This window comes from Chrysemys picta, chromosome 20, assembly GCF_011386835.1.
Source record: "Chrysemys picta bellii isolate R12L10 chromosome 20, ASM1138683v2, whole genome shotgun sequence".
Lineage (NCBI taxonomy): Eukaryota > Metazoa > Chordata > Testudines > Emydidae > Chrysemys > Chrysemys picta.
Window position 1 is genome coordinate 1,179,550 of NC_088810.1, and position 26,872 is coordinate 1,206,421.

The following is a 26,872-nucleotide window of genomic DNA, read 5'->3' on the forward strand; positions in this document are numbered from 1 at the left end:
CTCCAGCCCGCAGATACTGAAATACTCCAATTCAGAAGTCGTTTCCCATGCGATTTCAGGTTGCTTCTTTTACATGCTGTGAACGTGCTCCAGCCAGGGCTGCTGGCCCTGCAGAAATACACACCCAAGCAGTTCAGTGGATGCAGAGGCTGCTGGTGGGAACCAGGAGGGGCTTGGTGCCTGCTGGAGCAGCCGTCCTGGGACTGCCACGAGACCCTCTGGGGCATGTGTCACCTTGCCGCCATCACAACCTGCCAGAGAAATACGAGCTGATGTCAGTCAGAGCTGAGCGGCTGAGGAGCCAGCAGTGGAGGCAGCTGTGGCTACGGGGCACTGTTGACAAGGTGATGCATTCTCCTCCCGGCTAAGGAGAGTTGCACAGCCGCAGCCGGGCTGTGCCCAGCTTTACGGAGGAGCTGTCGCACTGACAGAACCCACAGAGTCATCTAGCTCAGTATCCCTCGCCGCAGAGCAGGCCAGTGGCCTCGGCTAGCCAGGGATTACTCCCTTTTCCTGCTGTGACTGGTCAGACCCACGGCCTGGTATCCTCCCACTATCCCTGCCACCTCAGTATCTCAGCACCTCCATAGCCCTGACCCCCAGATCAGACCAGTGAGCCCCTGAGTCCAGCCCAATCCTCCCCGCCCTGTCTGTAACCTTTCATCCTGCATCGTAAAGAGACAAGGAAACACCAGAGGGCACTTAGGCCCCGGGGCTTGTATTCGTGTCATCCTGGAGATGACCCACCTGGGTGAGCTGAGAAGCAAAGGGGAGGCTCCTGGGGCAATGCCTGGCAGAGGACGGGTGGTGGCAGGGGAAGAGTTGGCAGGAACCAAGGTGCGTAGGGTGGCCGGCATTCTCCAAGGGGCCAGGGCAGCTGAGTCACCTCAGGCTGGTGGGGAAGAGGCAGCCAAAGGCTTTCCTAGAAAGCAATGCAGAGGACACGTGCATGCGACTCAGGAAACAGGCAGCTGCTTGGAAACAGCAAACACTGGGATGCAGCAGCCTGATCACACGGAGGAGCTCAAACCCCTCTGTAAGGGAATTCCCCACGTCAGGGCACTGGCAGCGTCAAGGGGAATTGAGAAATGGGATATGGGCCCTTTCCCTTCCAGGGGCACCTTGGTTAGCAGGACTAGATGGTTCTGGGGGCATGTGGAATGGATTAAGGGGCCTTTTGCCTCTAGGGGGTGCTGGTTCCAATCCAGACCAAGGTTAGTGGGACTGGATGGGCCTGGGGGGTGATGGAATGGGTTGTGGGGCCTTCCCCTCTATGGGGAACCAACTCCAATCCATACTGGGGTTAGAAGGACTGGGTGAGTTGGGGGTGTTGGGTTATGGGGCCTTCCCCTCTATGAGACGCCAGTTCCAATCCTATCAGGCCCAGCACTTTGGGGCCACATGCAATACTCTTCCCCCTCATCACCCTTCTGGCAGGTTGATGACTCTGGTGGTCGGTAGGCCCTGCAGTCCCCTGATGTCCAGCCGTGGAGCCTGGCTCGGCATTTTCCTTTGCGGCTGCGGAAGGAGGAGAGCGTGTGAAGAGAAGCTGGATGTGAGCTCTGATGTCGCCCTGAAGTGAGCAGGGGGCCATGAGCCCGTCTGCAGGTGGTGGGGGGTAGATACACACCTGCGGCTGCTTGTTCCTTTGGCTTGGCCCCTTCGCAGGGACTGGCCAAGCCCAGAGAGGCTGCGGCACGGCCATCCCTGAGCCGCAGCAAACCCCTGGCCAACTGCTTCCTCAGCTCCGTCTCCTGCTGCCTGCGCAGGGCCACCTGGGCAGCCATGACACGCCGGCGCTGCCTGTAGGGGAGCAGAGAGAAGGCAGTGCAAACCCAGACCTCCCCCATGGCTGTCTCCTAAAATTGGGCATTGGGGCCAGACTGACTGCCGGGGAGAACCCCCCACCCCGCTCCCTGCAGCACCGGTCCCCCAGCCCTATGCTGGGGCATTGGGGCCAACTCTGACTGCCAGAGGAGAGCACCCCCCCCCAGAACCACGCTGGGGCATTGGGCCAGTCCTCACTGCCAGGGGAGGGTGCCCCCTACTGAGCCCCCACCCTGCTCCCTGCAGCACAGTGCCCCTAGTATTGGCTCAGCACTGACTCCGTGGGGAGAACGCCCTGGCACGTACAGAATGAGGATGCACTTGTCACACTGGCAGCCCTGGTACTGGCAGCCCTTCTTGTGGCCCTTGAGCAGGACCCGGATGCCATGGTTGCGGCAGCGGGCACAGGTCGGGGAGCGGGCGGGGGCAGGTGGGGCACATTCGTCCTGGGCACTGCCGTCATCCGTGGTGGAGTCCGAGGGGCAGCACTGAATGCGTGGCCTTGCCGTGGCGGAGGGGTCGCCGTTCTCCTCCATGGTCCGTGAGCCTGAGGGGGGAGCAATAAGTGAACACAAGGGCCATTCCTGACCCCAGGTACAGAGCCCAGGCCCTAGGCATCTCCATAGCTGCTCAGCTCAGACAAAGTGGGGGGCTCGGGCTCTGCCTCAGGCTCTGCCCCCAACCCGCCTCATCTTGTGCACCAAGGTTATGGCTTGTGTCAGGCTCACGATCATATATGGGCCATGCAACCTGCACCCCTGGCCGACCCATTTTCACTCTGGCCCAAACATGCTACCTCCCACACAATTCTGCGGCAAAGGGGTGGCACTGTTGGGAGAGTGGGGGGGCAGGGGGCGGTAGTTGTTACAGGTGGCACTGTTGGCTGCACGGGAGTTGACGTCCCTATGCGGTGGCCAGGGTTGCCTTGATGTCACAGCGGGGCATCTGTTGAGGAGGCACAGGGGGGATGGGGAATGGTGCCACTTGTGGCTAGGTGGGTGAGGGTTCGTCTGTGGGGCGGCAGACAGGGTAAGTCACCATAGAGTGGATGTGTAGGGGGGGTTGCTGTCGCCATGAGGCCTAGCGTGGCCTGGCATCACTATGAGGGAAGAATCTTTTGTAAGGCAGCTGTTGAGGGGTTGATGTCAGGACGGGGCGACTGCTGGGGCGGGGGTCTCCCGTGGGGTGGCTGTGATGGGGTTGGTGTTAGGATGGGGTGATTGTTGGGGCAGAGATCTCCTGTGGAGTAGCCCTAGGGTGCTGATGTCAGGATGGGGTGACTGTTGGGGTAGGGGTCTCCTGTGGAGTAGCTGTGGGTGAGTTGATGTCAAGATGGGATGACTGTTGGGGTGACAGTCTCCTGTGGAGTAGCTGTGGGGGGCGGGTTGACATCACCACAGGGCTGCTCTTGGAGGGGAGTTTCTTGGGGGGGCTGACATCCCCTCCATGTGACGCGGCTGTGGAAGGTTTGGCGCCACTGGCACTGGGTTGGTGTCAGGGGGTGTCTTCTGTGGGATAGCTGTGGGGGTTTGACATCCCCTTGGGATGAGGCAGCTGTGGCAGAGTTCGTGTCACTACAGGAGGTTGCTGGGGGGCATCTTCTGTAGGACAGTGGTTTGTAGGTGGAGGGGAAGTTAAGGTCACCATGAGGAGGCTGTTTGGGTGTCTTCTGTGGCCAGGTTGACAATCATGCTGCGGTGGGTGGAGGTGTTGGCGTCACCACAGGGAGGTTGTTGGTGGGGGCATGTCTCCTGTAGGCATGTCCCCATGGCACCATAGGGCGGCTTTTGGAGAGGGTATACATCTCCTGTAAGGTGACTTGGGGGGAGAGGGGGCATCGATGTCACTTCTCCCAGGGACATCGCCATGGGAGGTTGATATCCTCTCAGGGGGGATGGCTGTGGAGGGGTTGTCGCCATCGGAGGTTGATATCCCTTTGGAGGGTGGTGGTGGAGGGGTTGACATTGTGCGTGCGGTTGTGTGTGCAGACGTCTCCCAGGGACATCGCCATTGGAGGTTGATATCCTCTCAAGGGGGGATGGCTGTGCAGGGGTTGACGTTGCCGGGGTGGCTGTGTGGGGATGTCTCCCAGGGAACGGTGTTGCCGTTGCCGTGGGGGGTTGATATCCCTGGGGCGGTGGCTATTGCCAGCCAAGTGCTAGCTGTGCACTGGGGTTGACATGACCGCAGGAAGAATGGCCTGGCTCTATGTGGGGCAGGCCCTGGTACCTCAGGGCTCATGAATTTGCAGAGGGCCCTATGCTGGCCCCTTCCCCCTACACTGACTGAACCTAACCAACCCTGCCTGCCCTGAGAGCCAAGGAGCCAATCACAGCGCCTCTTTCAGCTGCCTCTCACGAGTGGACCAATCGCCCCTCTCCTTTCGTCTCACTTTCTAGCGGGTGTCCAATCAGAGGCGATAACCCTTTTCCCGCCTTTGGGCAGCTAATCAGGCTCGCGCTCCCCTCAGGGAACAGGGTGGCTCGAGCGGCCGCTCCATTCCCGCGCTCCCTGGGAGCCAGCCAATCAGCGGCGGATGCGCCTCAGACGGGATAATAGGGGAGGAGGGAACCTCCTGCGATCGGGACCGAACCATCTAAGGAAAGGGGAAGCTACTGAGCTGAACCATTGTAAACGTAGGAAGAGCTGCTTCCTTGTGTACATGGGAGTTAATGAGGAATGAACCATTGTGCAAATGGGGACAGAACCATTTTTTTGGGGGGAGGGGGGATAAAAGGGTAGAGATGGGGACTGAACCACTGCGTAAATAGGGGGCTGAAACTCTGCCCCATAGAGGTACCATCGCCCAGGATGCACATGTCTCTGGAGGGGTCCACCAAGGCAATAATTCCCAGCATGCAATGCGCCAGTGCAGCCCATGGAGGCGGAGTAGTTCCCAGCATGCAATGCGCCAGTGCAGCCCATGGAGCTGGAGTAGTTCCCAGCATGCAATGCGCCAGTGCAGCCCATGGAGGCGGAGTAGTTCCCAGCATGCAATGCGCCAGTGCAGCCCATGGAGCTGGAGTAGTTCCCAGCATGCAATGCGCCAGTGCAGCCCATGGAGCTGGAGTAGTTCCCAGCATGCAATGCGCCAGTGCAGCCCATGGAGGTGAGAGCTGCCAGCAATCACTGCTCCCAGAGGCAATAGCTCCCATCATGCAATGCTGCAATGTAGCCTGTGGGGACGACAGCTCCCAGAATGCACTGCTTCATCTGAGGTTTGGCCTTTGAAAGTGTCATACGCTGCTGGAACCCAGGGAGGTAAAGCACTCCCAGAATGCACTGCTCCCACATGACCTAGGGAGGGGACAGTTCCCAGCAGGCATTGCTTCTGTGGGGCTCATGAAGGCAACTGCTCCCAGCATGCACCACTGCAGAGCGGCCCATGGAGGTGGCAGCTCCCAGCATGCTGTGCTGCAGCCTGGCCCAGCAGAAATGACAGAGTCGTCTTAGCCCCAAGGCCAGGACCGTTTTCCCCGGGTTGGGGCGCTGACCTCAGTTCTCCACTAAACCCCTGCTGGGGGACTCAGTTCAGCTCAGCCTCTCACTCCCTTTGCACAGTCAGCGGGTAAGACATTGCCCTTAACTTCCTGTCCCAAAGTGCTACTGGTCATGGTGGTAAGTTGCTGCCGTGCCCACCCCAGAGGGGCCGCGTCCCTGCGCCGGGGTCCCCGTATAACCAACCCTGCCCCACCCCAGAGGGACTGCTTCCTGTGCTGGGAGAGGGGGTGTCTGCATGGGGGGCTGCCAGTCTAGCGTTTGTTCAGTAGCGGAGGCGGGGGAATCGTTTCTCGTTCTCAGTTACTGATAGTGGCAACAGTGACTTGAGGAATAACAGAGCAGTGCTGAACACAGAGCTTCAAACTCCCCTCCCCGAGCCAGGCTAGAACCCAGGAGTCCTGGCTCTGAGGCCCCCCTGCTCTAACCACTAGACCCCATTCCTGTCCCAGAAGTGGGGAGAGAACCCAGGAGTCCTGGCTCCCCACTTCCTCCTGTAGGATCACTGATTTAACACAGCCCCACTTGCATCCGAAGAAGTGGGCTGTAGTCCACGAAAGCTTATGCTCTAATAAATGTGTTAGTTTCTAAGGTGCCACAAGTACTCCTGTTCTTTTTACAGCCCCACTGTGCGTGAGAAGAGGAATCTGCAGCAATGAAAGCGAAAGCGGTGCTGCATAACCCTGACCTGGCTTTCCCCTGCCCAGGACACCTTCCTGCACTCTGAGACTCCTTGGGCAGGGCGCCAGCCAGGTTTGAGCCAGAGCTCCTGGGTTCTTTCGCAGAACGAGGAGGGGAGTGGAATCTAGTGATTAGAGTGGGGGGCTGGGAGCCAGGACTCCTGGGTTCTCTCCCCGGCTCTGGGAGGGGAGTGGGGTCTGGTGGGTTAGAGCGGGGGGATGGGAGCCAGGACTCCTGGGTTCTATTCCAGCTCGGGGAGGGGAGGGGTGTCTGGTGGGTTGGGGGACTGGGGACTGGAACCCATGGGGTTTCCTCCTGGGTCATATTGGCAGAGACCCAGGGGGAGGTTCACGTTCCTCTCTGGCAGGGAGCACTTGCAAGTTTAAACTAGTGTCCATGGTGGCGTCTCTGTCACTTGAGTCTGTAACCTGCGATTTGGGGCCGTCACTGACTCAGCCGGAGGTTGGGGCCTGTTACAGGAGGGGGTGGGGGAGGTTCTGTGGCCTGTGAGGTGCCGGAGGTCAGACTAGAAAGATGATCATGATGGTTCCTTCTCACCTTAAAGGCTATGGGTGCTATCCCAGCTCTGGGAGGGGAGTGGGGTATGGTGGGTTTGAGCAGGGGGGGCTGGGATCTGCCTGCAGACCTGCCTTTGACTCCTTGTGTGACTTTGGCCCAGTCTCTGCTTCATGCCTCAGTTTCCCCCTCTTTAAAACAAAGCCAATCAGCTCCCTGCAGAGGGGCCGTGTGGCTGGAGAGCGGGTCCTTTCTGCCCCCTCCTTGTGCAGAGCGGGTGCCCTGCGGTGGGCCTGGTGCTGGTGGTCCCAGCTGGCTCCCAACCATGGCCCCTCCAGAAGCCAACTGGCATCCCCGCTGCACTGCCTCTGGTGTAACACTGCCTTCTGTCCCCCAGCCCCGTGCGCCCGACCCCCACGGACGCCATGGAGCCCGTCTGCCTGGTAGAGCCGGTGCCCAGCTCTGGTGCCCTGCGGGTGAACCCGGCCGCCCTGGGCCTGCTCCGAGGCCTCACCCGGCCCCTCCACGTCTTCGCCGTCTTCGGGCCCTGTGGCACCGGGAAATCCTTCCTCATGGACCGGCTGGCGGGGCAGGGCGAAGGTGAAGGGTCCCCATTGCTCCCCCTTCCTTCTGCCTGTGCCTCCACCATCCCCCTGTGTCCCCTGCCTGGGCTTCCCCCAAGTCCCCTCCTGGGCCTCCCCAACCCCTCGCCTGGGCCCCCAGAACCCCTGCCTCCCCTGATCCTCTGCCTGGGCCTCCCCTGATCCTCCGCCGACACCTCCCCGACCCCCCTCTCCCCACAGCCCCCACTCAGTGCCCCTCTCTGTCCCCACAGGTTTCCCCCGCTCCCCAGGGATCTGGGTGTGGTGCCTGCCCCACCCGAATCAGCCTGACCAGGCCCTGGTGCTGCTGGACACGGAGGGATTCCCTGAGCAAGAGGTAGTAGGGTCCAGTGGTTAGTGTGGGGGGTGGGGGGCTGGGAGCCAGGACTCCGGGGTTCTCTCCCGGCTCTGGGAGGACAGTGTGGTGCTGTGGTTGCGGGGGGGGGGCTGGGAGCCAGGATGCCTGGGCTCTCTCCCGGCTCTGGGAGGGGAGTGGGGTGCAGTGGTTAGAGTGTGTGTGGGGAGGGCGGGGGGCTGGGAGCCAGGATGCCAGGGTTCTCTCCTGGCTCTGGGAGAGGAGTCGGGTGCAGTGGTTAGAGTGTGTGTGTGGGGGGGAGCTGGGAGCCAGGACTCCTGGGTTCTCTCCCGGCTCTGGGAGGGGAGTGGGGTCTAGTGGTTAGAGCAGGGGGGAGCTGGCAGTCAAGATTCCTGGGTTCTCTCCTGGCTCAGGGAGGGCAGTGGGGTGCAGTGGTTAGAGGGGGAGCCGGCAGCCAGGACTCCTGGGTTCTCTCCCAGCTCTGGGAGGGGAGTGGGGTGCAGTGGTTAGAGTGGGTGTGTGTGTGTGGGTGGGGGCAGGGGTCTGGGAGCCAGGATGTCTGGGTTCTCTCCTGGCTCTGGGAGGGGAGTCGGGTGCAGTGGTTAAAGTGTGTGTGTGGGGGGGCTGGGACCCAGGACTCCTGGGTTCTCTTCCGGCTCTGGGAGGGGAGTGGGGTGCTGTGGTTGCGGGAGGAGGGTGGGGGGAACTGGCAGCCAGGACTCCGGGGTTCTCTCCCGGCTCTGGGAGGACAGTGGGGTGCTGTGGTTGCGGGGGAGGGGAGCTGGCAGCCAGGACTCCGGGGTTCTCTCTGGCTCTGGGAGGACAGTGGGGTGCTGTGGTTGCGGGGGAGGGGAGCTGGCAGCCAGGACTCCGGGGTTCTCTCCGGCTCTGGGAGGACAGTGGGGTGCTGTGGTTGCAGGGGGGGAGGAGCTGGCAGCCAGGACTCCGGGGTTCTCTTCGGCTCTGGGAGGACAGTGGGGTGCTGTGGTTGCGGGGGGGGGGGGGGAAGGAGCTGGCAGCCAGGACTCCGGGGTTCTCTCTGGCTCTGAGAGGGCAGTGGGGTGCCGTGCTTAGACCCGCTGCTCATGTGCCTCTCGCTGCCGTTGCAGGGCGATGAGACGAAGCTCTCCCGACTCTTCGTCCTGAACGTGCTGCTCAGCAGCGTCTTTGTCTATAACACCAGGAGTGAGGGCGACCCCCAGAGGCAGCTCGACCGCCTGACGTATCCTTCCCAGCACGGCCCCCACCCTGCTCTGGGGCCGGATCGGGGCCGGCGCCCCTGACGGGGAAAGGCCTCATGTCCCATTCCCTGCCCCCCTGTGCCAGCTGGTCCCCCCACCCTGGGGTCAGATGAGAGTCGGCGCCCCCTATAGGAGAACATAAGAATGGCCATACTGGGTCAGACCAAAGGTCCATCTAGCCCAGTATCCTGTCTGCCAATAGTGGCCAGTGACAGATGCCCCCGAGGGAATGAACAGAACAGGGAATCATCAAGTGATCCATCCCCTGTTGCCCATTCCCAGCTCCTGGCAAACAGAGGCTACGGACACCATCCCTGCCCGTCCTGGCTAATAGCCATTGATGGACCTATCCTCCATGAATTTATCTAGCTCCCGTTTGAACCCCGTTATAGTATTGGCCTTCACAACACCTTCTGGCCAGGAGTTCCAGAGGTTGACAGTGCGTTGTGTGAAGAAATACTTTCTTGTGTTTGTTTTAAACCTGCTATCTATTAATTTCATTTGGTGGCCCCTTGTTCTTGTCTTATGAGAAGGAGTAAATAACACTTCCTTATTTACTTTCTCCACACCACTCATGATTTTATAGACCTCTATCATATCCCCCCCTTAGTCGTCTCTTTTCCAAGCTGAAAAGTCCCAGTCTTATTAATCTCTCCTCATACGGAAGCCGTTCCAGACCCCTAATCATTTTTTTGCCCTTTTCTGAACCTTTTCCAACTCCAATATATCTTTTTTGATGCGACCACATCTGCACACAGTATTCGAGGTGTGGGCGTACCAGGGATTTATATAGAGGCAATATGATATTTTCTGTCTTATTTTTTATCCCTTTCTTGATGATTCCCAACATTCTGTTCGCTTTTTTGACGGCCGCTGCACATTGAGTGGATGTTTTCAGAGAACTGTCCACAATGACTGCAAGATCTCTTTCTAGAGGGGTAACAGCTAATTTAGACCCCATCATTGTATGATGGCCTCATGTCCCGTTCTCTGCTCCTCTGTGCCAGCTGGTCCCCCCACCTTGGGGCTGGATCAGGGCCGGCGCCCCCTAGAGGGAAAATTCCCCTCTCCCATTCCCTACCCCCCTGAGCCAGCCAGTCCCTGCCCTGTGGTTGGGTTGGGACTGATGCCCCTGGAGGGTAAAGGCCCTGTGCCCCATACCCAGGGCCGGCTCCAGGCACCAGCTTAGCAAGCAGGTGCTTGGGGCGGCCACTCCGGAGAGGGGCGGCATGTCCAGCTATTCGGCGGCAATTCGGCGGATGGTCCCTCACTCCTGCTCGGAGCAAAGGACCTCCCGCCGAATTGCCGCTGAAGTGCCGTAGACTGCAATCGCGGGTATTTTTTTTTTGGGGGGGGGGGCTGCTTGGGGCGGCAAAAACCCTGGAGCCGGCCCTGCCCATACCCTCCCCCCTGAGCTAGCCAGTTCCTTGCCCTGGGGCCGGATGGGAACTGGCGACCCAGAGGGAAAAGGCCCCATGTCCCATTTGCCCCCCCCACCTCCACCCCCGCCTAGTTCGGTTCCCGTCGCTCGGCCCTCTCTTTTCCTTCACGGCGCCCCCTGCAGGTACGTGAGGGATCTGCCCCGGGTAGTGCGAGTGCTGGACGAGTGCTCCTGGGAGAATAGCTTCCTTCTGAGCAGCGTGCTGCCCGACTTCGTGTGGTGCCTGCGGGACGTGGCGCCCGACCCCTGCCTGGACGAGGTGCTGGAAGCCACGGACCACGAGCTGGACTCAACTCTCAGCTCCCCGCAAGGTGCATGGCCATCGGGGCCCTTCCCCCAGGGGAGAGGAACCCCGGCATCCGGGCTGGTCCCCAGCCCAGCTCAGGTTCCATCCTGCCTCCCCAACTCACCCCTGCCGTCTCAGAGGGGTACAGGAGCCTGCTTCACTTCCTGTCCTAAACGAGCACTGGTGTGAAACAGCCTCCGTGCCCTGCCCCAGAGCGGCCACATCTCTGCCCTCAGCGTCCCCTGCCACTCGGTGTGATCCCAGGGTTCACCTGCCACCCCCCTTTCTCTCACAGATTCGGAGGACTCCCCGTCCAACTGCATAGAGAGGTTATTCCCCTGCCGGAAGCTGTTCCAGTTCTGCTCCCCCCGAGCGGATGGAGGGCACGGCAAGCTGCCGGCTCCCACAGACCAGCTGCACCCCATGTTCCAGGAGCAGATGGGGCGTTTTAAGGACTACGCCTTGAGCCGGAGCCCGAAGACCATGGTGGGGAACAGAGTGGTTGATGGGGCGTGTAAGTGTCTGGCTGGGGGTGGGTGGGCAGCCTGTGGGGTGTCTGTACAGCGCCTAGCACAATGAGGTCATGGGCCTGGGAGCTACCATAATACAACTAATAAATAGCAATCATAACATATGGCACCTAGCGCAATGGGGTCCTGGGCCTGGCCTGGGCACTACTGTAATACACCTAATAAATACCAGTGATAATACTAAGTGAAAACTCAGGCACCTGGGTATTGCTGGGCAAAATGTTTTGGTGAAAAATACAGATTTGCAGCAGAGACATTTCCCCTGTATTCCCGTTGCTTTCTCCATATTGTTGGTGTGGTGGGAAAAAACCCCAAACTTCTCAAAGTGGCAGAAGTCTGGTTTTTTTAGTTTTAAGACAACTTTCCATTTTGAGATTTCCTGTTTTATTTAAACCGAAAAACTGCCCCCGAAGGCTGGGCTCTCGGGGTGTCGGTGGAATGTCAGGATTTGGGCTTTTCAATTGGCTGGAAGTTCTGAGCAGTTTTATTCTTTCGTTCGATCCGAAACAATTTGCGTTTTTGGGAATTGCCAGGACCCGAGAGCCCGTCAGTCGCCCAGTTCTGGCCCCGGCCTCGGGCTGGAAAATCACCCGCCTCGATTGCTGGGAACGAGGGACTCAGCTGCCTGTAACGATGACGATCCCTGGCTCTTCTCTAGTGCTTCCCAGCCATCCATCTCCAAGGGGTCAGCACCATTGTCCCCCTTGTACAGCAGGGGAAATTGAGGCACAAAGCAGGGCCATGACTTGCCTCCAGCAGGCCAGCGCAGAGCCCGGGTTGGAACCCAGGAGTCCTAGCCCACCCTGCAGCAGCAGCACACACCTCCGTACCTGAGCCAGACCAGGGCGGAGGGGGAGGGGGTGACTGGACAGGAGCCCCCAGCCCACCGAATCCTGCTCTGTCCTCTCTCTCCAGTCCTGGCTGATTTCCTGGAGCGCGTCGTGGACCTGCTGTCCCGGGACGAGCCCGTTCTCTTGAGTGAGCTCTGCAATGACTTGCAGGTGAGGGAGGGTCTGGGGGGAAGTGGGTTGGGCGCTGGACAGGGTGGATTTGATTTCAATCTCTAGTCAGGAAGACTCGATTTAATCATGGATTTCTACATAAAAGTGCATTCTTGTTGGTTGTTATAACCTTAATACATATTCTTCACAACTCAGAGATAGATGTAGCTTTCATTTTTAGAAGGTACACACTATATATTTTTTAAGTGATTTATTTTGAAAACTTTTCAGCTTAGTTTTACAGCTATATCAGAAAATGAATGATTGGTTATTTCATTTACCAAAGGTAATTGAAGCAGATCTTTATGAAGTCATTGGGAGGTGAACTATCTCCAATTCAACAGGTTAATCATTAATATTTGGAGGATTTTCTTGCCATGCTGTATTAAGAAGAGAACATCACCAGACAGACATTTAAATTGCTTTATTTTCTTTCTACACCAGCAGAAGAAGCTACTGCTGTTAAAAGTGAGATTATCACTTCAACAGCCTCTGAATCCAAGTGCTTAAGTGACTTCCACCAGTTCACTGGTGTGACTTTCTTTAAAACATCGTCAGCAAACATATATTTCTTGAATGGTTCACCCTTAGCTCTACAGTTTATTATAGTTGGCATTATGGAGGGATGATTGCTGGATGGCCATGTCATAGCCAACTCCTCTTCTTTAGCAGTTAAGGCTTGACCCTGGTACCGAGTATTGAGAATATTTGCAAGAAAATGAGCTGGAGATAGTGCTTGTCCCATTCGTTTTTTTAATGCTTCTAATTTATCTCTGTCATTGCATATTTCTCTTTTTAAGATCTCGCTCAGTTCCTTCCAAATTTTCCACAGCGTCTGCAATAAAACAGCGATTTCCCTGCATTTTGTTCAAGACCACAGAAATAGGCTTCAGGGCACTCAGCATGTGTTCAACATTTCTCTGAAGCCCAATGTTGAGAATTTGGGCTGTGACAGTGCCATCTATTTTTTCATAATTTTGTTCACAAACTGTCATCAAATTAGGCCAGTTCTTGATACAGTGCTCAAAACAGCCCACTACTGAGTTCATCGCACGTCTTGTGGGAGAGTTAGCTTGGTTCCTCCCACTTTTTTCAGAGCAGCTGCTGCAAAGTGATTGTTACGGGAGTATTTTGCAATTTCAACAACATTAGCCTTTATCACTGGAACACTGAAGTCTTTGGCTAGGAGTTGCATCAAATGAGCACTGCAACCGTATGTTAGCTTGGGACTCTTCTAAATTTCTTCTCATCTTGGATACATTTCCAGCATTGTCTGTGACCAAGCTGTGTACTAGACATTGGATTTTTTTTCACATTTTGTTATAGGTTTTGCTGCTACTTCTTGTAAGTATTCTGCTGTGTGTGCATTTCCTGATGTATCGATGGTTTCTGTAAGGAAGACATTCCCGTCTTCTGTTGTCACACAAGCACATACAACAGGATCATTGTGGACAGTGCTCCACCCATCAAGACTCAGGTTAACAATTTTACCCTCTAGATGTTTTGATCACTGCTCAATTTCTCTTTCATACACTTTATCCAGCAATTTGCCTGTGACATTGACTCTGTTGGGTGGATTCTATCCTGGTCTTAATGATGAACCATATTCATGAAGTGTGGATTCTCAGTTATACAGAAAGGAGAGTGTGTTGCATAAACAAACCGGGCAATTTTTTCATCAATTACCTCTTTTTGTAATCTGCTGGTTCTTATCACAAACTTCTCTATGGTTGTTTCTGGATGATGGAGGGTTTTTTTTCTCTTTTTGCTACAGGTGATATACTGTGGCTATGTGACACATAATGTGACTGAAACACTATCATTGGCAGATAACTCTGAAACTATAGAAAATGATGGTGAACTTGAAGGTGGATAGTCTTCCGAATCCTGTATGTTGAGGATGGATTCTCCTAAACAAAATAAGTCAATGCAGTTATTTCATTATTATTACCATACCGCTCATTGCATTCACCGACACGCAGTACTTTAAAGTGAAATTATAAAAGGAAGATCTGCTATTTCAGCTCTTTATTTTTTATCACAACTGCATCTAAGATGATAGTACCATGGAGTAGCAACTATATATTTGCTCAAACATGAGAATTCAAGAATAGTCCAGAAGGAAGACAGGCAGTCTTTACAAAAAATATATGAAATAAAGTTTACCAACCTGAAGATCCTGCATGTTCAGACATGTTCCTTTCATCATCTTCAACGCAGCTTCCTCCTGAGAAGGAACACTTCTCCTGATGTTGTTTCATTCCGGCAACCAGGCCTTGCATTTCTTTGTTGCACTGTTTGCATTTTGCACACATGCTTGTCTTACCCACAGGTAGCGGAACTTCATTAAAATATTCCCAAATTGGGTCTCTTTTACGGCCTGCTGCCATTATAGGTTTTCCCTTCTAGTGAGAGCAGGGCCAGCTCCAGGCACCAGCTTCTCAAGCAGGTGCTTGGGGCGGCCGCCCCGGAGAGGGGCGGCACGTCCAGGTATTCGGCGGCAATTCGGCGGACGGTCCCTCACTCCGCCTGGGAGCAAAGGACCTCCCGCCGAATTGCCGCAGCAGATCGCAATCGTGATCGCGGCTTTTTGTTTGTTTGTTTGTTTTGGCTGCTTGGGGCGGCCAAAACCCTGGAGCCGGCCCTGAGTGAGAGAATGGTATGGTGGATCTCAAATCAATGAAGGTTACACTCAGAAAGACCTCAAGACTTCTGGAATATGCTGCTCAAACAGTTTCACTTTCATTTCTAGTGCCTGTCCCTCCCTTCTCACATTTATCTCCAGACTTCTTTTCCTTGTCCAGATCTATTCCGCCCCCAACAATCTTCTGTTCATTGAACTTTTTGAAACTTTGCACTTTTAGAGAGAGGTAAGGGAGTGACTCTGTGTACACAAATTTGCAGAGGGACAATGGGGTTGAGGTCTGTTATTTCTCACCTCCCTATATTATTTGTTTATTTATTTAAAAACATTTTAGCTGTTAATTAGCATGTTATCTCTGGAGACACAAATCCACAGTTTGAGAACTGCAAAACTAAGCATCTCCGATGGTATCTTCTAGCCTGAGCACTGAGTCCCATTGGGTAGGTAGAAAGATTAACTAAATAATCTGTACAGAAGCCCCTGGAACCCCATAAGATTGGATCCCTAATCCATGAACTATTGGAACTCATTTACAAAACATGACATGACTCTATTGTCTCCTACTATAGAATTCGAATTGATAATCCCTAGTCCATGATGAGAGATCTTTGAGCTATAATGTAGCTTAATTAAAACTATCTTTAGATAGTTTTTTTCTCAAAAAACATTTTTTCAAAAAACCCGATTTAAATAAAAAAAGAATTGACTTTTATCCACCCAGGTGCTGGGGGATGCAGAGGGGCTCATGCGGGGGCGGGGGTCCGGTGGGATCGATGCAATGGGTGGGGGTGGGACGGGCTCCAGTTAATGGAGGGGTTTCCGCTCCCAACAGGAAGGCAGCGATTACTCTGTGGGGTACCCGATTGGGGGGGGAGGGGTAGTGAGACCCAGCAACTCATGTCACACACGGAACCACTTATAGCCACGGAGCATTGTAGCTAGGTGGGAGCTGGTGCCCCCTAGTGGGCAGGGCCCCGTGTCCCATTCCCCGCCCCCCTGAGCCAGCCCGTCCCTGCCCTGGGGTGCATCGGGGCCGGCGCCCCCTAGAGGGGAAAGGCCCCGTGTCCCATTCCCCGCCCCCCCTGAGCCAGCCCGTCCCTGCCCTGGGGTGCATCGGGGCCGGCGCCCCCTAGAGGGGAAAGTCCCCGTGTCCCATTCCCCACCCCCCTGAGCCAGCCCGTCCCTGCCCTGGGGTGCATCGGGGCCGGCGCCCCCTAGAGGGGAAAGGCCCCGTGTCTCATTCCCCGCCCCCCTGAGCCAGCCCGTCCCTGCCCTGGGGTGCATCGGGGCCGGCGCCCCCTAGAGGGGAAAGGCCCCGTGTCCCATTCCCCGCCCCCCCTGAGCCAACCCGTCCCTGCCCTGGGGTGCATCGGGGCCGGCGCCCCCTAGTGGGCAGGGCCCCGTGTCCCATTCCCCGCCCCCCTGGCCAGCCCGTCCCTGCCCTGGGGTGCATCGGGGCCAGCGCCCCCTAGAGGGGAAAGGCCCCGTGTCTCATTCCCCGTCCCCCTGAGCCAGCCCGTCACTGCCCTGGGGTGCATCGGGGCCGGCGCCCCCTAGAGGGGAAAGGCCCCGTGTCTCATTCCCCGCCCCCCTGAGCCAGCCCGTCCCTGCCCTGGGGTGCATCGGGGCCGGCGCCCCCTAGAGGGGAAAGGCCCCGTGTCTCATTCCCCGCCCCCCTGAGCCAGCCCGTCCCTGCCCTGGGGTGCATCGGGGCCGGCGCCCCCTAGAGGGGAAAGTCCCCGTGTCCCATTTCTCGCCCCCCTGAGCCAGCCCGTCCCCGCCCTGGGGTGCATCGGGGCCGGCGCCCCCTAGAGGGGAAAGGCCCCGTGTCCCATTCCCCGCCCCCCCGAGCCAGCCCGCCCTGCCCTGGGGTGCATCGGGGCCGGCGCCCCCTAGAGGGGAAAGGCCCCGTGTCCCATTCCCCGCCCCCCTGAGCCAGCCCGTCCCTGCCCTGGGGTGCATTGGGGCCGGCGCCCCCTAGAGGGGAAAGGCCCCGTGTCTCATTCCCCGCCCCCCTGAGCCAGCCCGTCCCCGCCCTGGGGTGCATCGGGGCCGGCGCCCCCTAGTGGGCAGGGCCCCGTGTCCCATTCCCCGCCCCCCGGCCAGCCCGTCCCCTCCCTGGGGTGCATCGGGGCCGGCGCCCCCTAGAGGGGAAAGGCCCCGTGTCTCATTCCCCGCCCCCCTGAGCCAGCCCGTCCCCGCCCTGAGGTGCATCGGGGCCGGCGCCCCCTAGTGGGCAGGGCCCCGTGTCCCATTCCCCGCCCCCCGGCCAGCCCGTCCCCTCCCTGGGGTGCATCGGGGCCGGCGCCCCCTAGAGGGGAAAGGCGCTGAGCGGCTCTGTGGCAGGTGACGGGGCGCGTCAGCCCTTTGGCGGGTGGCAGATCCGGCCGCACTCTCTCGCTCTCCATGATGTATCTGCCCCCCGTTGTCTCTTCTGGACAGATGGAGCGCGTGGTCCCGCTTCAGGCATCTCGACCTGCCCTGCCGGTCCTGGCCAAGGTGAGTGGCCCCTGTCAGCCCAGCCCCAATCCCCTCCTGGCTGCCTTTGGTGGGGGGAGTGGAAACAGCCCCCTCCGTGCCCCCCTGCTCCCAGCCTCACTCCGCCCTGCTGCCCCCAGGTTGACCCCGGCACGGCACAGCCAGGCGCCATGGAGGAGCCGATGTGCCTGATCGAGAACAGCCCGGATGGGGAGCTGCAGCTGAACCAGCGAGCCCTGGCCCTGCTCCAGAGCGTCCGCCAGCCCGTGGTGGTGGTGGCCATCGCCGGGCTATACCGCACCGGCAAGTCCTACCTCCTGAACCGACTGGCCGGCAAGGACCGGGGAGGTGAGCGCTGGGGGGGATATGAGGTGGATGGGGCCGTGGGGCTGATCCGGGGGCAGGGAGGGGGGAGGAAAACCAGGCTATATGGCCGGTGGGGTGATCCAGGGTAGTGGGGAAGGGTTGACAGAGGTCATAGGTGAGCACCAGCCAATCAATCCCATTGGCCCCTCTGCCCCCAGCTCTGGGAGGGGATTGGGGTCTAGTTGTCAGAGCAGGGGGGTGGGAGCCAGGACTCCTGGGTTCTATCCTGGCTCTAGGTGAGGAGTGGGGGCTAAGTGGTTAGAGCGGGAGGGGCCGGTTGGGAGCCAGAACTCCTGGGTTCTCTCCCAGCTCTAGGAGGAGAGTGGGTGCAGGGGTTAGAGCAGGAAGTGAGGGGCTGGGACGCAGGACTCCTGGGTTCTCTCGCTCGGCGTCTTTCCCAGCTCCGCCTCTCTCTCCCCAGGGTTCTCGCTGGGCTCCACCATCCAGTCGCACACCAAGGGCATCTGGATGTGGTGCCTTCCCCACCCCCGCCGGGCCGGCCAGACCCTGGTGCTGCTGGACACCGAGGGGCTGGGCGACGTGGAGAAGGTGATGCGGGGGGGAGGGAGGGCGCTAGGTCTCAGCTCCAGGGAGACTTTAAGCGAGTCCTGGGGAGACCAAGCACCCCCTGGAGGAGGGGAGGGGCTCTGGGTCTGGGGGTGGGTGGTCCAGGGGTCAGCATGGGTTTATCTCCCCTGCCCAATATCCCCGCTCCCCTCCCCACACACCCGACCTGCAGGAGGAGCTCCAGCTCTCTGCCCATATCCCCCTGTCACATACTCCCAGGTCCCTTAGAGGAACCCCCTTCAGTGTGACAGCCCCCGCCCCGCAAGGATCCCACGCTCTCTCTGCAGGCAGGCCCTTTGGCCCTGCACCTCTGGGACTGCACCTCTGAGCCCTCAGCAGCCTGTCTCTGCCATGGACCCTCTCAGGAAGTCCCCTCGATCTGGGCCGTGGGACCCCCACCCCCAGAGAGAGCAATTCCCCCCCCGCCCCCAGACCTCCAGCCTGCAGGGACTCTGCCAGCATCACACAGGAGATGTATTGAGCGTCTGGACCCAGCCCAGGCAGTTCTCAGGGCCCTCGGGCCTGGCCAGTCTCAGCCCCGGTCAGCTGGGTCTGTCCCGTCCCCATGGGTCCGGCTGCTCCTTGTCCCCTGCCCAGCCCCACCCAGCCCCCTCCTTCCAGCCCAGCCCCCTAAATCCCCTCCCCCACCCGCCCCTCCTCCGCCCTTTGTCTTCAGTCCCAGGTGAACAGGCCGCTGGGCCCCCTCTGCCGTCCTTTGTTCTCCCCTGGCTGGACCCGGCTGGTCAGGTCCCTGGGCCCCTCTCTCCTCAGCCCATTGACCCCCCACTGGCCAGAACCGGCTGCTCCCGAGCTGGGCTGGGCCCCCCGGTCGCTGGGTCCCCAATCTCCAGGCTGGTGTCCGGGGTCCCGGCTGCTAGGCGAGGTCACACCTGGTCCCCTGCAATTACAAACCCCCTCCCACCTCCTCGTTACACACACAGCACATGGGGAAACAGAGGCACACACAGTGTTCATGCAAAACACTAAGAAAAGCTCATAACGCCCCAAAACCTTGCCCCTCTGCAGTGGGGTCTGAGGGGTGTGCTTCCCTCTGTGCCTGCAGGGGGAGCTCCAGCCCCCTGCCCCATATTCACCCTGCCCCGCCCCTCTGCAGTGGGGTCTGCCACTGACGCCCTGCGATTTCTCCCTTTCCTCCCCGCACAGGGCAACGTGAAGAACGACGCGTGGATCTTCACGCTGGCCGTGTTGCTCAGCAGCACCCTGGTCTACAACAGCCTGGGCACCATCGACCAGTGCGCCCTGGAGAAGTTGCAGTATCCTGCCTCTGCTGGGAGGGACCCAGGAGTCCTGGAGGTGGGGGCAGCTGTGATGCCCCCTCATAACCGGGTCGCACTTGTTGAACCCTGATGGGTACAGGGGTCTGGGGTGGGTGCCAGTAGCCAGTGCCACCACTGGGTGCGGTTCTCAGGGGCAGTGGGGTGAGGGCTGTGGGTGCTGGGCTCAGGGACCCCTTGCAGGGGGCACCATGTCTCTGGTTCCTTAACCGGCCTCCAGCTATGTGACGGAGCTGACGGAGCACATCAAGATGAAGGCGGCCGGCAGGGGCGGCCAGCAGGAGGGGGAGGATTCGGCCGAGTTCGTGCGGTTCTTCCCGGCCTTCGTGTGGGCCGTGCGGGATTTCACGCTGCAGCTGGAGCTGGACGGGCGGGAGATCACCGAGGACGAGTACCTGGAGAACGCCTTGAAACCCAGAGAAGGTGCCAACCATGGGTGGGGACCGGGCAGGTTGTGCCTGGGGGGTTCCTCTGGGGGGCAGGGAAGGTGCAAGATACTAGGGTAGATGGGCCCGTGGGTCTGCTGGGGGCAGTTGGAGGGGCTGGGCATACCAGTCTGGCTGGGCCCGTGGGTCTGTGAGTTGTGGGGGTCCCCAGGATGCAACCTGGACTGTGGGACCACTGAGCCCTCTGTCCCACCAACCTGGAGTCTCCCTCTGATACTGTGATGCTGTTGCAAGCCACAAACCTGGCAGTCACTTCACTCCCACGGGCATCCACAGCCACCCCCACCTGAGTTACACGAATTCTCCCGGCCACTCAGGAACCACCGATCGAGAGGCTGCAGCCAATTCCCCCAGCTCCCCAGCCTGGCATCCCAGAGCTGTACTGTCCTGCCCTGGTCAGAAGCCTGGTCAGTGTAAGTTCAGCACCCCGTCGTCCCCTCCCTCGATGTGGAGAGGACATACAGTAGACTTGGTAACCTGAGCTGAGATTCCCCAAGCACTTCAAGCAAATGCACTGTTTTAGGTAGAAGGTAGAACAGGTTTATTAACTGCAGACAGAGAGATTTGAAGTGATTATAAGTAATAAGTGTAGAGATCAAAATTGATTGCAGTCTGAGTTCAACAAACTAAACAGGATTTAACTCAAGCAGTATCTCACCCTGACAAATGGGACAAGCCGGTCACAGATCCTCAATACACAGGCTGGGACTCGCCTCCAGCCCGGGATTGTCCTCCCCAGTTCAAAGTCTTTGTCCTCCAGATGGTCCTCCAGGTGTTGGGCTGTGGGGGTTTGAGGCCAAGCCATGATGTCACTTCCCCTCTTTTATAGTTTCTTCCAGCTTGCTGGAAAGATCTTTTGACATGAGGATCAGGCAGGCCCGTCGGTCAAGCCGTCTCCAATGTCTGTGCTCTCTCTGAGAAGTCTCTGGGACGGCCATTGGGAGTGTGGATTCCCTTCGATGGGCCGTCGGCACGATCTGGCTGCTCCATTGTTACACCTGAAAGGCTGGTTGTGGGGTGTTCCCAACCTCACAACATATTTCAGTAACATACGCGTAGCCAAACGTCGTAACTCCCCATTCAATGCTGGCACATCCAATCCAACAGGGTATTAATGTTCAAGAGATCAAGACTTTTAGAATGATCCCTCACAAGGCAGACTGTGTACAAAACACATCATAATTATATGACAGTGTGAATATGGGGGTTCTAGGGTGCTACTTTGTGGTACAGAAGGTCAGTCTGATGGGGGCAGCAGGGGGTGCTGGGGGTACCAGGTTGACTGGGGCTGAGGGTCTAATGGGGGCAGCGGGGAGGGGCTTGGGGGTACCAGGCTGGCTGGGACCATGGCTCTGATTCTGGGGGGTCTCTCCCAGGCCAGCCCGAGAAGCTGGATCTGCCCAAGAAGTACCTGCGCCAGTACTTCCCCTCCCGCAAGTGCTTCGTGTTCGACCGCCCGGCCCCACGCCGCGACCTGGCCCGGCTGGACGAGCTGCCCGAGGCAGCGCTGAGCCCCGACTTCCTGGAGCCGGCGCAGCGCTTCTGCAGCCACATCCACCAGCACACGGGCACCAAAACCCTCCCCGGCGGCCACGTGGTGACGGGCACCTGTGAGTGGGGATCAGGGCGCGGCCCTCAGGGGGGCATTGGGGTTTGGCCCTCAGGAGATGATGGGGACGCGGTGTGACGGAGCAGGGAGCAGGGCAGATTTGACCTGGGAATGTTGCAGGGGGGTTGCAGTGGGGATGTGGGACTTCCCTTGAAGGGAGCTACCTGAGCTGTAACCTGAGCCAGGAACGGGGGTGGGGAGAATTAACACCTTCTGCCCGGGAGACTGAACAAAGGAGAGGAGCAGCGGGAGGGGCGGGGAGTTTAGTTTCGGTTGGGGCTGGGTGGTGCAACGCAGGGAACCCCAAGCTGGGGTCTAAGCTCCCTGAACCTCCCAGAGGGACCTAATTGAGGGGGGTCTGGTCGTACCTACACGCTCTGCTTGAGACTGTGTTCCTGTCCTTGAATAAACCTTCTGCTTTACTGGCTGGCTGAGAGTCGCAGTGAATCTCGGGAAGAGGGGTGCAGGGCCCTAACTCCCCCACAATCCGCAACACGCGGCCCTTGGGAGAGGATAGGGCTGTGATGTGTGATGGCGATGCGGATTGGAGCACGTCCCAGGGAGATGGGGATGGGGACTCATCATGAGAGCACCGGAAGGGGATTAGAGCATCAACTGGGGCTGGGAGCCAGGACTCCTGGGTTCTCTACTGGCTCTGGGAGGGCAGTGGGGTCTGGTGGGTCCCAGGTGTGTACCGGGGGGAAGGGGACAGGGAATGGAGAACGTTCTGAGAGGGCTGGGGACGGGGGTGCATCCCAGGCTTGGTGAATGTGCAGCAGGGTCTGCCCCTGCCCCCCTCCGGCCGCGCTGGGCCCCCTGGCGCTGCCGCTGCCCCCCTCCGGCCGCGCTGGGGAACCTGGTGCTGACGCTGCCCCTCCGGCGGTGCTGGGGAACCTGGCGGTGACGCTGCCCCCCTCCGGCCGCGCTGGGGAACCTGGTGCTGACCCTGCCCCTCCGGCAGTGCTGGGGAACCTGGCGGTGACCTACGTGGACGCCATCCGCAGCGGGGCGGTGCCCTGCATGGAGAGCGCGGTGCTGGCCCTGGCGCAGATCGAGAACTCGGCGGCGGTGGGGGAGGCCGTGGCTGTCTACGAGGAGCAGCTGGAGCGGCGGGCGGCGCTGCCCACGGAGAGCGTGCAGGAGCTGCTGGAGGTGCACGCCCAGTGCGAGCGGGAGGCGCTGCGGGCGTTCATGGCGCGCGCCTTCAAGGACGACGAGCAGCAATACCAGCGGCACCTGAAGGTACCAGGGACCCTGCGATGGGGGCACAGCCCATCCTGCCCCAGCCTGCAGTGACCCACAGGGGAACAGGGCACGGGGCATTTCCGCTCCAGGGGGCGCTAGTCCTGCTCTGGCCCCAGGGTGGGGACTGGCTGGCTCCATGTGCCAGGGAATGGGACCCAAGGTCTTTTCCCTCTAGGGAGCGCTGGCCCTGATCTGGCCCCGGGGCGAAGGGGGGGACTGGCTGGCTCTGTGGAGTTGGGAATGGGGCATGGGGCCTCCAGGGCGTGCTGGCCCCAGGGCAGGGAACTGTCTGGCTCTCTGGGGCAGGGAATGGGGCACGAGGCCTTTCCCCTCCAGCGGGCACCGGCTCCGATGTCCCCTCTCTCCGCAGGACAAGCTGGACTCCAAGCGCACTGAGCTCTGCCGCCGGAACGAGCAGGCGTCGTCGGACCGGTGCACGGCCGCGCTGAGGGAGCTGTCGCAGGAGCTGGAGGAGCGGGTCCGCGAGGGGAGCTACTCGGTGCCCGGGGGCTACCAGCGCTTCCTGGCCGACCAGCGGGAGATGGTGGAGAAATACCAGCGGGTGCCAGGGAAAGGGATCATGGTGAATTGATTGAATAGCATCAACTGGGGCTGGGAGCCAGGACTCCTGGGTTCTCTCCTGGCTCTGGGAGGGCAGTGGGGTCTGGTGGTGAGAGCAGGGGGCTGGGAACCAGGACTCCTGGGTTCTGTCTCTGGCCGTGGCTCTGAGCTGCACACGCAGCCCGCGGGCGCCCTAACGGGGAGAAGTATCGATGGCATCGCTGGATCCCTCAGTCAGTTTGTGGTCCGGGCTCATATTTGGCTGATGGGATGCAAGGGCAGTGTGGAGGCTCTGGCTGGTCTGGGGTCCCCTGGTGTCTGTGTGGGGGAGGGGGTAGATGTAGGAGGGAGGGGCTGTGGGGGGGCAGGTCGAGGCAGTGTGGGCCCCTCGATTGGGGGGGCTGGTGTGGGGGGGCAGGCAGGAGGGGCTGTGGGCCCCTCGATCTGAGGGAGGCAAGCGGGAGGGGCTGAGGGCCCCGGCTCACCCCCTTTCTCCCCGGTGCCCCCAGGCGGCCGAGGTGCTGCAGGAGTTTCTGAAGTCCAAGGAGACGGTGGCCCAGGCCATCCTGCAGACGGACCAGAGCCTCACGGACAGACAGAGGGAGATCGAAGGTGACTCCAGAGCTGGGGCCCGTAGTCCTGTGACCCCCACGGCCCTATGGATCTGGTGATCCCTTGGCCACAGACTCACCCCCCTGAACGCCATGGCCCCATAGACCCCGTGACCCCTGGCCTTCACGGCTCCATAGATCCTGTGACTCCTGGACCCCACAGATGCCAGGGCTCTGCAGGGTAGGGGCTCTGTGGTGGCAAAGGCCTTGTGACCCCAGCACCCTATAGGTCCAGTGATCCCAGCCTAGGGCCCCATACATCCAGTACCCCATGAATTTGTGACCTCAGGGCCAGGGCTCTGTGCCCCACAGGCCTGGAGACTCCTAGTCTCCATAGATGCTGTGACATAGGGCCCCAGAGATCCAGTGCCCCAAAGATGATGTGACCCCCAGGGTCCCATACATCCAGAGCCCATGGATGTGGTGACCCCAGGGCCAGGGCTCTGGCTCCATAGATCTGGTGACTCCTGGGTGCCGATGACCCAGTGACCCTGGGCCAGGCCCCCCTCTGCACCCCGAGCCACTGGCCCTGACCATGTGGCCCCCCCCTCCAGTGGAGCGGGCGCGGGCCGAGGCGGCCGAGCGGGAGGCCCAGCTGAGCCAGGAGATGCAGGCCAAGACGGAGCAGCTGCTGCAGGACCAGGAGCGCAGCCACGAGGAGCACGTCCGGCAGCTGACAGCCAAGATGGAGGAGGACAGGAGGCAGCTGCTGGCCGAGCAGGAGAGAGCGCTGGCCCTGAAACTGCAGGTACCTGCCCCGGGCCCCTGGGGACCTGGGACTGGGACTGAGTTGCCTCGGGTGGGGAGAGGTGGGAGCCAGGACTCTTGGGTTCTAGCCTGGATCTGGGAGGGGAGTGGTGTCTAGTGGGTTAAAGTGAGGGTGGATTCTATCCCAGCTGCCCCCTTCCCCACAGCCCCGTGTCAGTGGTGCTAACCCTCAGCTGGCTCCATCCCGCAGGACCAGGCGCAGCAGCTGTGCGCGAGTTTCCAGAGGGAGGCGGCGCAGATGCAGCAGCAGTTGCAGCAGCAGATGCAGCAAATGCAGGAGATGCAGAAGAAGAGAAAACGGCGCAAGCGGCGCAGGTGGTACCATTTCGGGTTCTGATGGGGGTGAGAGGAAACTTTAACCGTGATTCCAGGGGCTACGCAGGCACCTGAAAACTCTCAGGTTGTTTTGCAGAGAATAACTTAGAAATTAGCTGATAGGAGCTCTGTGTTTAATTGCTATATAAAGAAATCAAGTGAAATAAACAGCGTCACTCAGCTCTAATCCTAACATGCTCTGACATCGTGGGGCACGTCACTGAAGGGGCACTGCAGTTAGGTTAATGTCTAGTCTTACTTTGTTACTAACTCTCGAATACAACAATTGAAACTATGGTAGAAAAATCTCGATGACTTTCTTTTGTTTGGGCTATTTACTTTCTGCAGTTCACCAAGCTTGGAGCTAGGGTGAGCAGACAGCAAATGTGAAAAATCGGGACAGGGAGTGGGAGGGTAATAGGAGCCTATATAAGAAATCGGGACTGTCCCTATAAAATTGGGACATCTGATTACCCTACTTGGAGCAGGGGTAGAGGCTATAAAAGGCCCTGAAAACCCCTCCATCTTGTTTTCAATCCTGCTTCTGGTCTCTGGAGGAACCTTGCTACAAACGGAAACTCTGAACAAAGGACTGAAGGGCCCATCCCAGCTGGGGTTGTTCCAGAGACTTGATTTGAACCTGCAGTTTATTCCATCGCTGCTACAAGCCTGAACCAAGAACTTGGCCATTACTGGATGTAATTGATCCATTTAATCAGTTTTAGCTCTCATCTGTATTTCTTTCTTTTATGAATAAACCTTTAGATTTTAGATTCTAAAGGATTGGTGACAGCGTGATTTGTGGGTAAGATCTGATTTGTATACTGACCTTGGCCTGGGGCTTGGTCCTTTGGGATCGGGAGAACCTTTTTTCTTTTACTGGGGTATTGGTTTTCATAACCATTTGTCCCCATAACAAGTGGCACTGGTGGTGATACTGGGAAACTGGAGTGTCTGAGGGAATTGCTTGTGTGACTTGTGGTTAGCCAGTGGGTGAGACCAAAGTCCTCTCTGGCTGGCTGGTTTGGTGCCTTAGAGGTGGAGAAACCCCAGCCTGGGGCTGTAACTGCCCTGTTCTGAGCAGTTTGTCCTGAATTGACACTCTCCGTTGTGTCCCGCCAGAGGCCACATCGTTACACTTGGTTTTGCTCCCATCTATCAGAATCCTCCTTCCCCACCCCCCAGCATGCGGCAGAGAAAAAGGCTGGTGCAGTGGATGGGGTGCTAGCCCTGAGAGACGTGGGTTCTACTCTCTCCCCCAGCCCCATGGATTTTCTGACCGACCTTAGGGACAGGGTTTCAATGGTCTTTAGGCACCCAAAGATGCAGCCAGGTATCCAGTGGGGTTTACAAAGCACCAAACCTTCTAGGCACTTTTGAAAATCCCCCTAGGCCTAAATACCTTTGAAAATCTGGCCCTTAGTCTGTGAGTGCCTCAGTGCTCCATTTGTACAATGGGGATAAGAGCCCTGCTCTGCCTCACCGAGGGGTGTGAGGAGACCTAGGCTAGAGGTTGTGAGGTGCTCAGATACTGTGGTGATGGGGCCACTAGCCCTTCCCTTGGTTTTCACCCCTTCTTTTCACCCCTCCCTCTTTTCTGAATGTAACCATGGCTGGGTATCTTCTGTGTTCTGTTGTCAATGCCCCCAACCCCCCTGCACACAGAGAGATTCCTGTTTTACAGGCTCATCTAAGGACTTTCAGATCCTTAATTTCATACCCAGCCCTTTCTTCTCTGAATCACCCTGCCCCCGTTTGTAAACAAAACCCTGGGACCCAAGTTGGGAGCGGCACCTCTCTGAGCTCACGCTCCAGTAGAACCCTGCAAATCTGTGGGTATCCGCTTTCTATCTGGGGACCATTTTTCTGGATAGCAGCGTGGCTACGGATACAAATTTTGTATCTGTGCAGGGCTCTCACAGTAAGAGTCGGGCGGGCAGCTGTGAGGAACCGTGGTGCAGACCCTCCACCTGCCCTGGCTGGGGCCTGCTCGGGGCCCCCGCCCAGGGCAGGTGGAGAGACCCAGAC

General features: G+C 58.7%; 2 protein-coding genes across 4 annotated transcripts in view; one reads left to right on the plus strand and one right to left on the minus strand.

The window, feature by feature from the left end:
• Positions 1–1,352: 1,352 nt before the first annotated feature.
• On the minus strand, positions 1,353–2,415 carry DMRTC2 (DMRT like family C2). Its single transcript, XM_065574634.1, has 2 exons — positions 2,134–2,415; positions 1,353–1,803 (listed from the first exon to the last, which is right to left on the minus strand). The coding sequence occupies exons 1-2, from the start codon at positions 2,361–2,363 to the stop codon at positions 1,353–1,355; spliced, it is 681 nt and encodes a 226-aa protein (XP_065430706.1). The 5' UTR covers positions 2,364–2,415.
• Positions 2,416–5,945: 3,530 nt separating this feature from the next.
• Positions 5,946–26,872, plus strand: part of LOC101934582 (guanylate-binding protein 1-like) — a 126,873-nt gene continuing 105,946 nt past the window's right edge. For 2 of the 3 annotated variants that reach the window (XM_065573922.1, XM_065573932.1), the window contains exons 1-17: positions 5,946–6,078; positions 6,920–7,122; positions 7,358–7,461; positions 8,550–8,662; positions 10,246–10,433; positions 10,704–10,922; positions 11,854–11,939; positions 17,026–17,082; positions 17,202–17,409; positions 17,849–17,976; positions 19,159–19,268; positions 19,510–19,712; positions 21,112–21,345; positions 22,306–22,586; positions 22,960–23,172; positions 23,660–23,762; positions 24,316–24,509. In XM_065573922.1, the coding sequence (XP_065429994.1) occupies positions 6,948–7,122; positions 7,358–7,461; positions 8,550–8,662; positions 10,246–10,433; positions 10,704–10,922; positions 11,854–11,939; positions 17,026–17,082; positions 17,202–17,409; positions 17,849–17,976; positions 19,159–19,268; positions 19,510–19,712; positions 21,112–21,345; positions 22,306–22,586; positions 22,960–23,172; positions 23,660–23,762; positions 24,316–24,509 (2,616 nt within the window). In that variant the 5' untranslated portion in view covers positions 5,946–6,078; positions 6,920–6,947. Of the gene's footprint in view, positions 6,079–6,919; positions 7,123–7,357; positions 7,462–8,549; positions 8,663–10,245; positions 10,434–10,703; positions 10,923–11,853; positions 11,940–17,025; positions 17,083–17,201; positions 17,410–17,848; positions 17,977–19,158; positions 19,269–19,509; positions 19,713–21,111; positions 21,346–22,305; positions 22,587–22,959; positions 23,173–23,659; positions 23,763–24,315; positions 24,510–24,719; positions 25,908–26,872 lie in introns of those variants that run through there. The other variant, XM_065573935.1, reaches the window with a different exon arrangement.

Bases quoted from the DNA above. Each gene is read 5' to 3' on its own strand.
- DMRTC2 (XM_065574634.1), bottom strand. From the start codon at position 2,363: ATGGAGGAGAACGGCGACCCCTCCGCCACGGCAAGGCCACGCATTCAG. The intron at 1,804-2,133 runs GTACGTGCCAGG...GCTCCCCTACAG, and splicing joins GACAAGTGCATCCTCATTCT to GCAGCGCCGGCGTGTCATGG.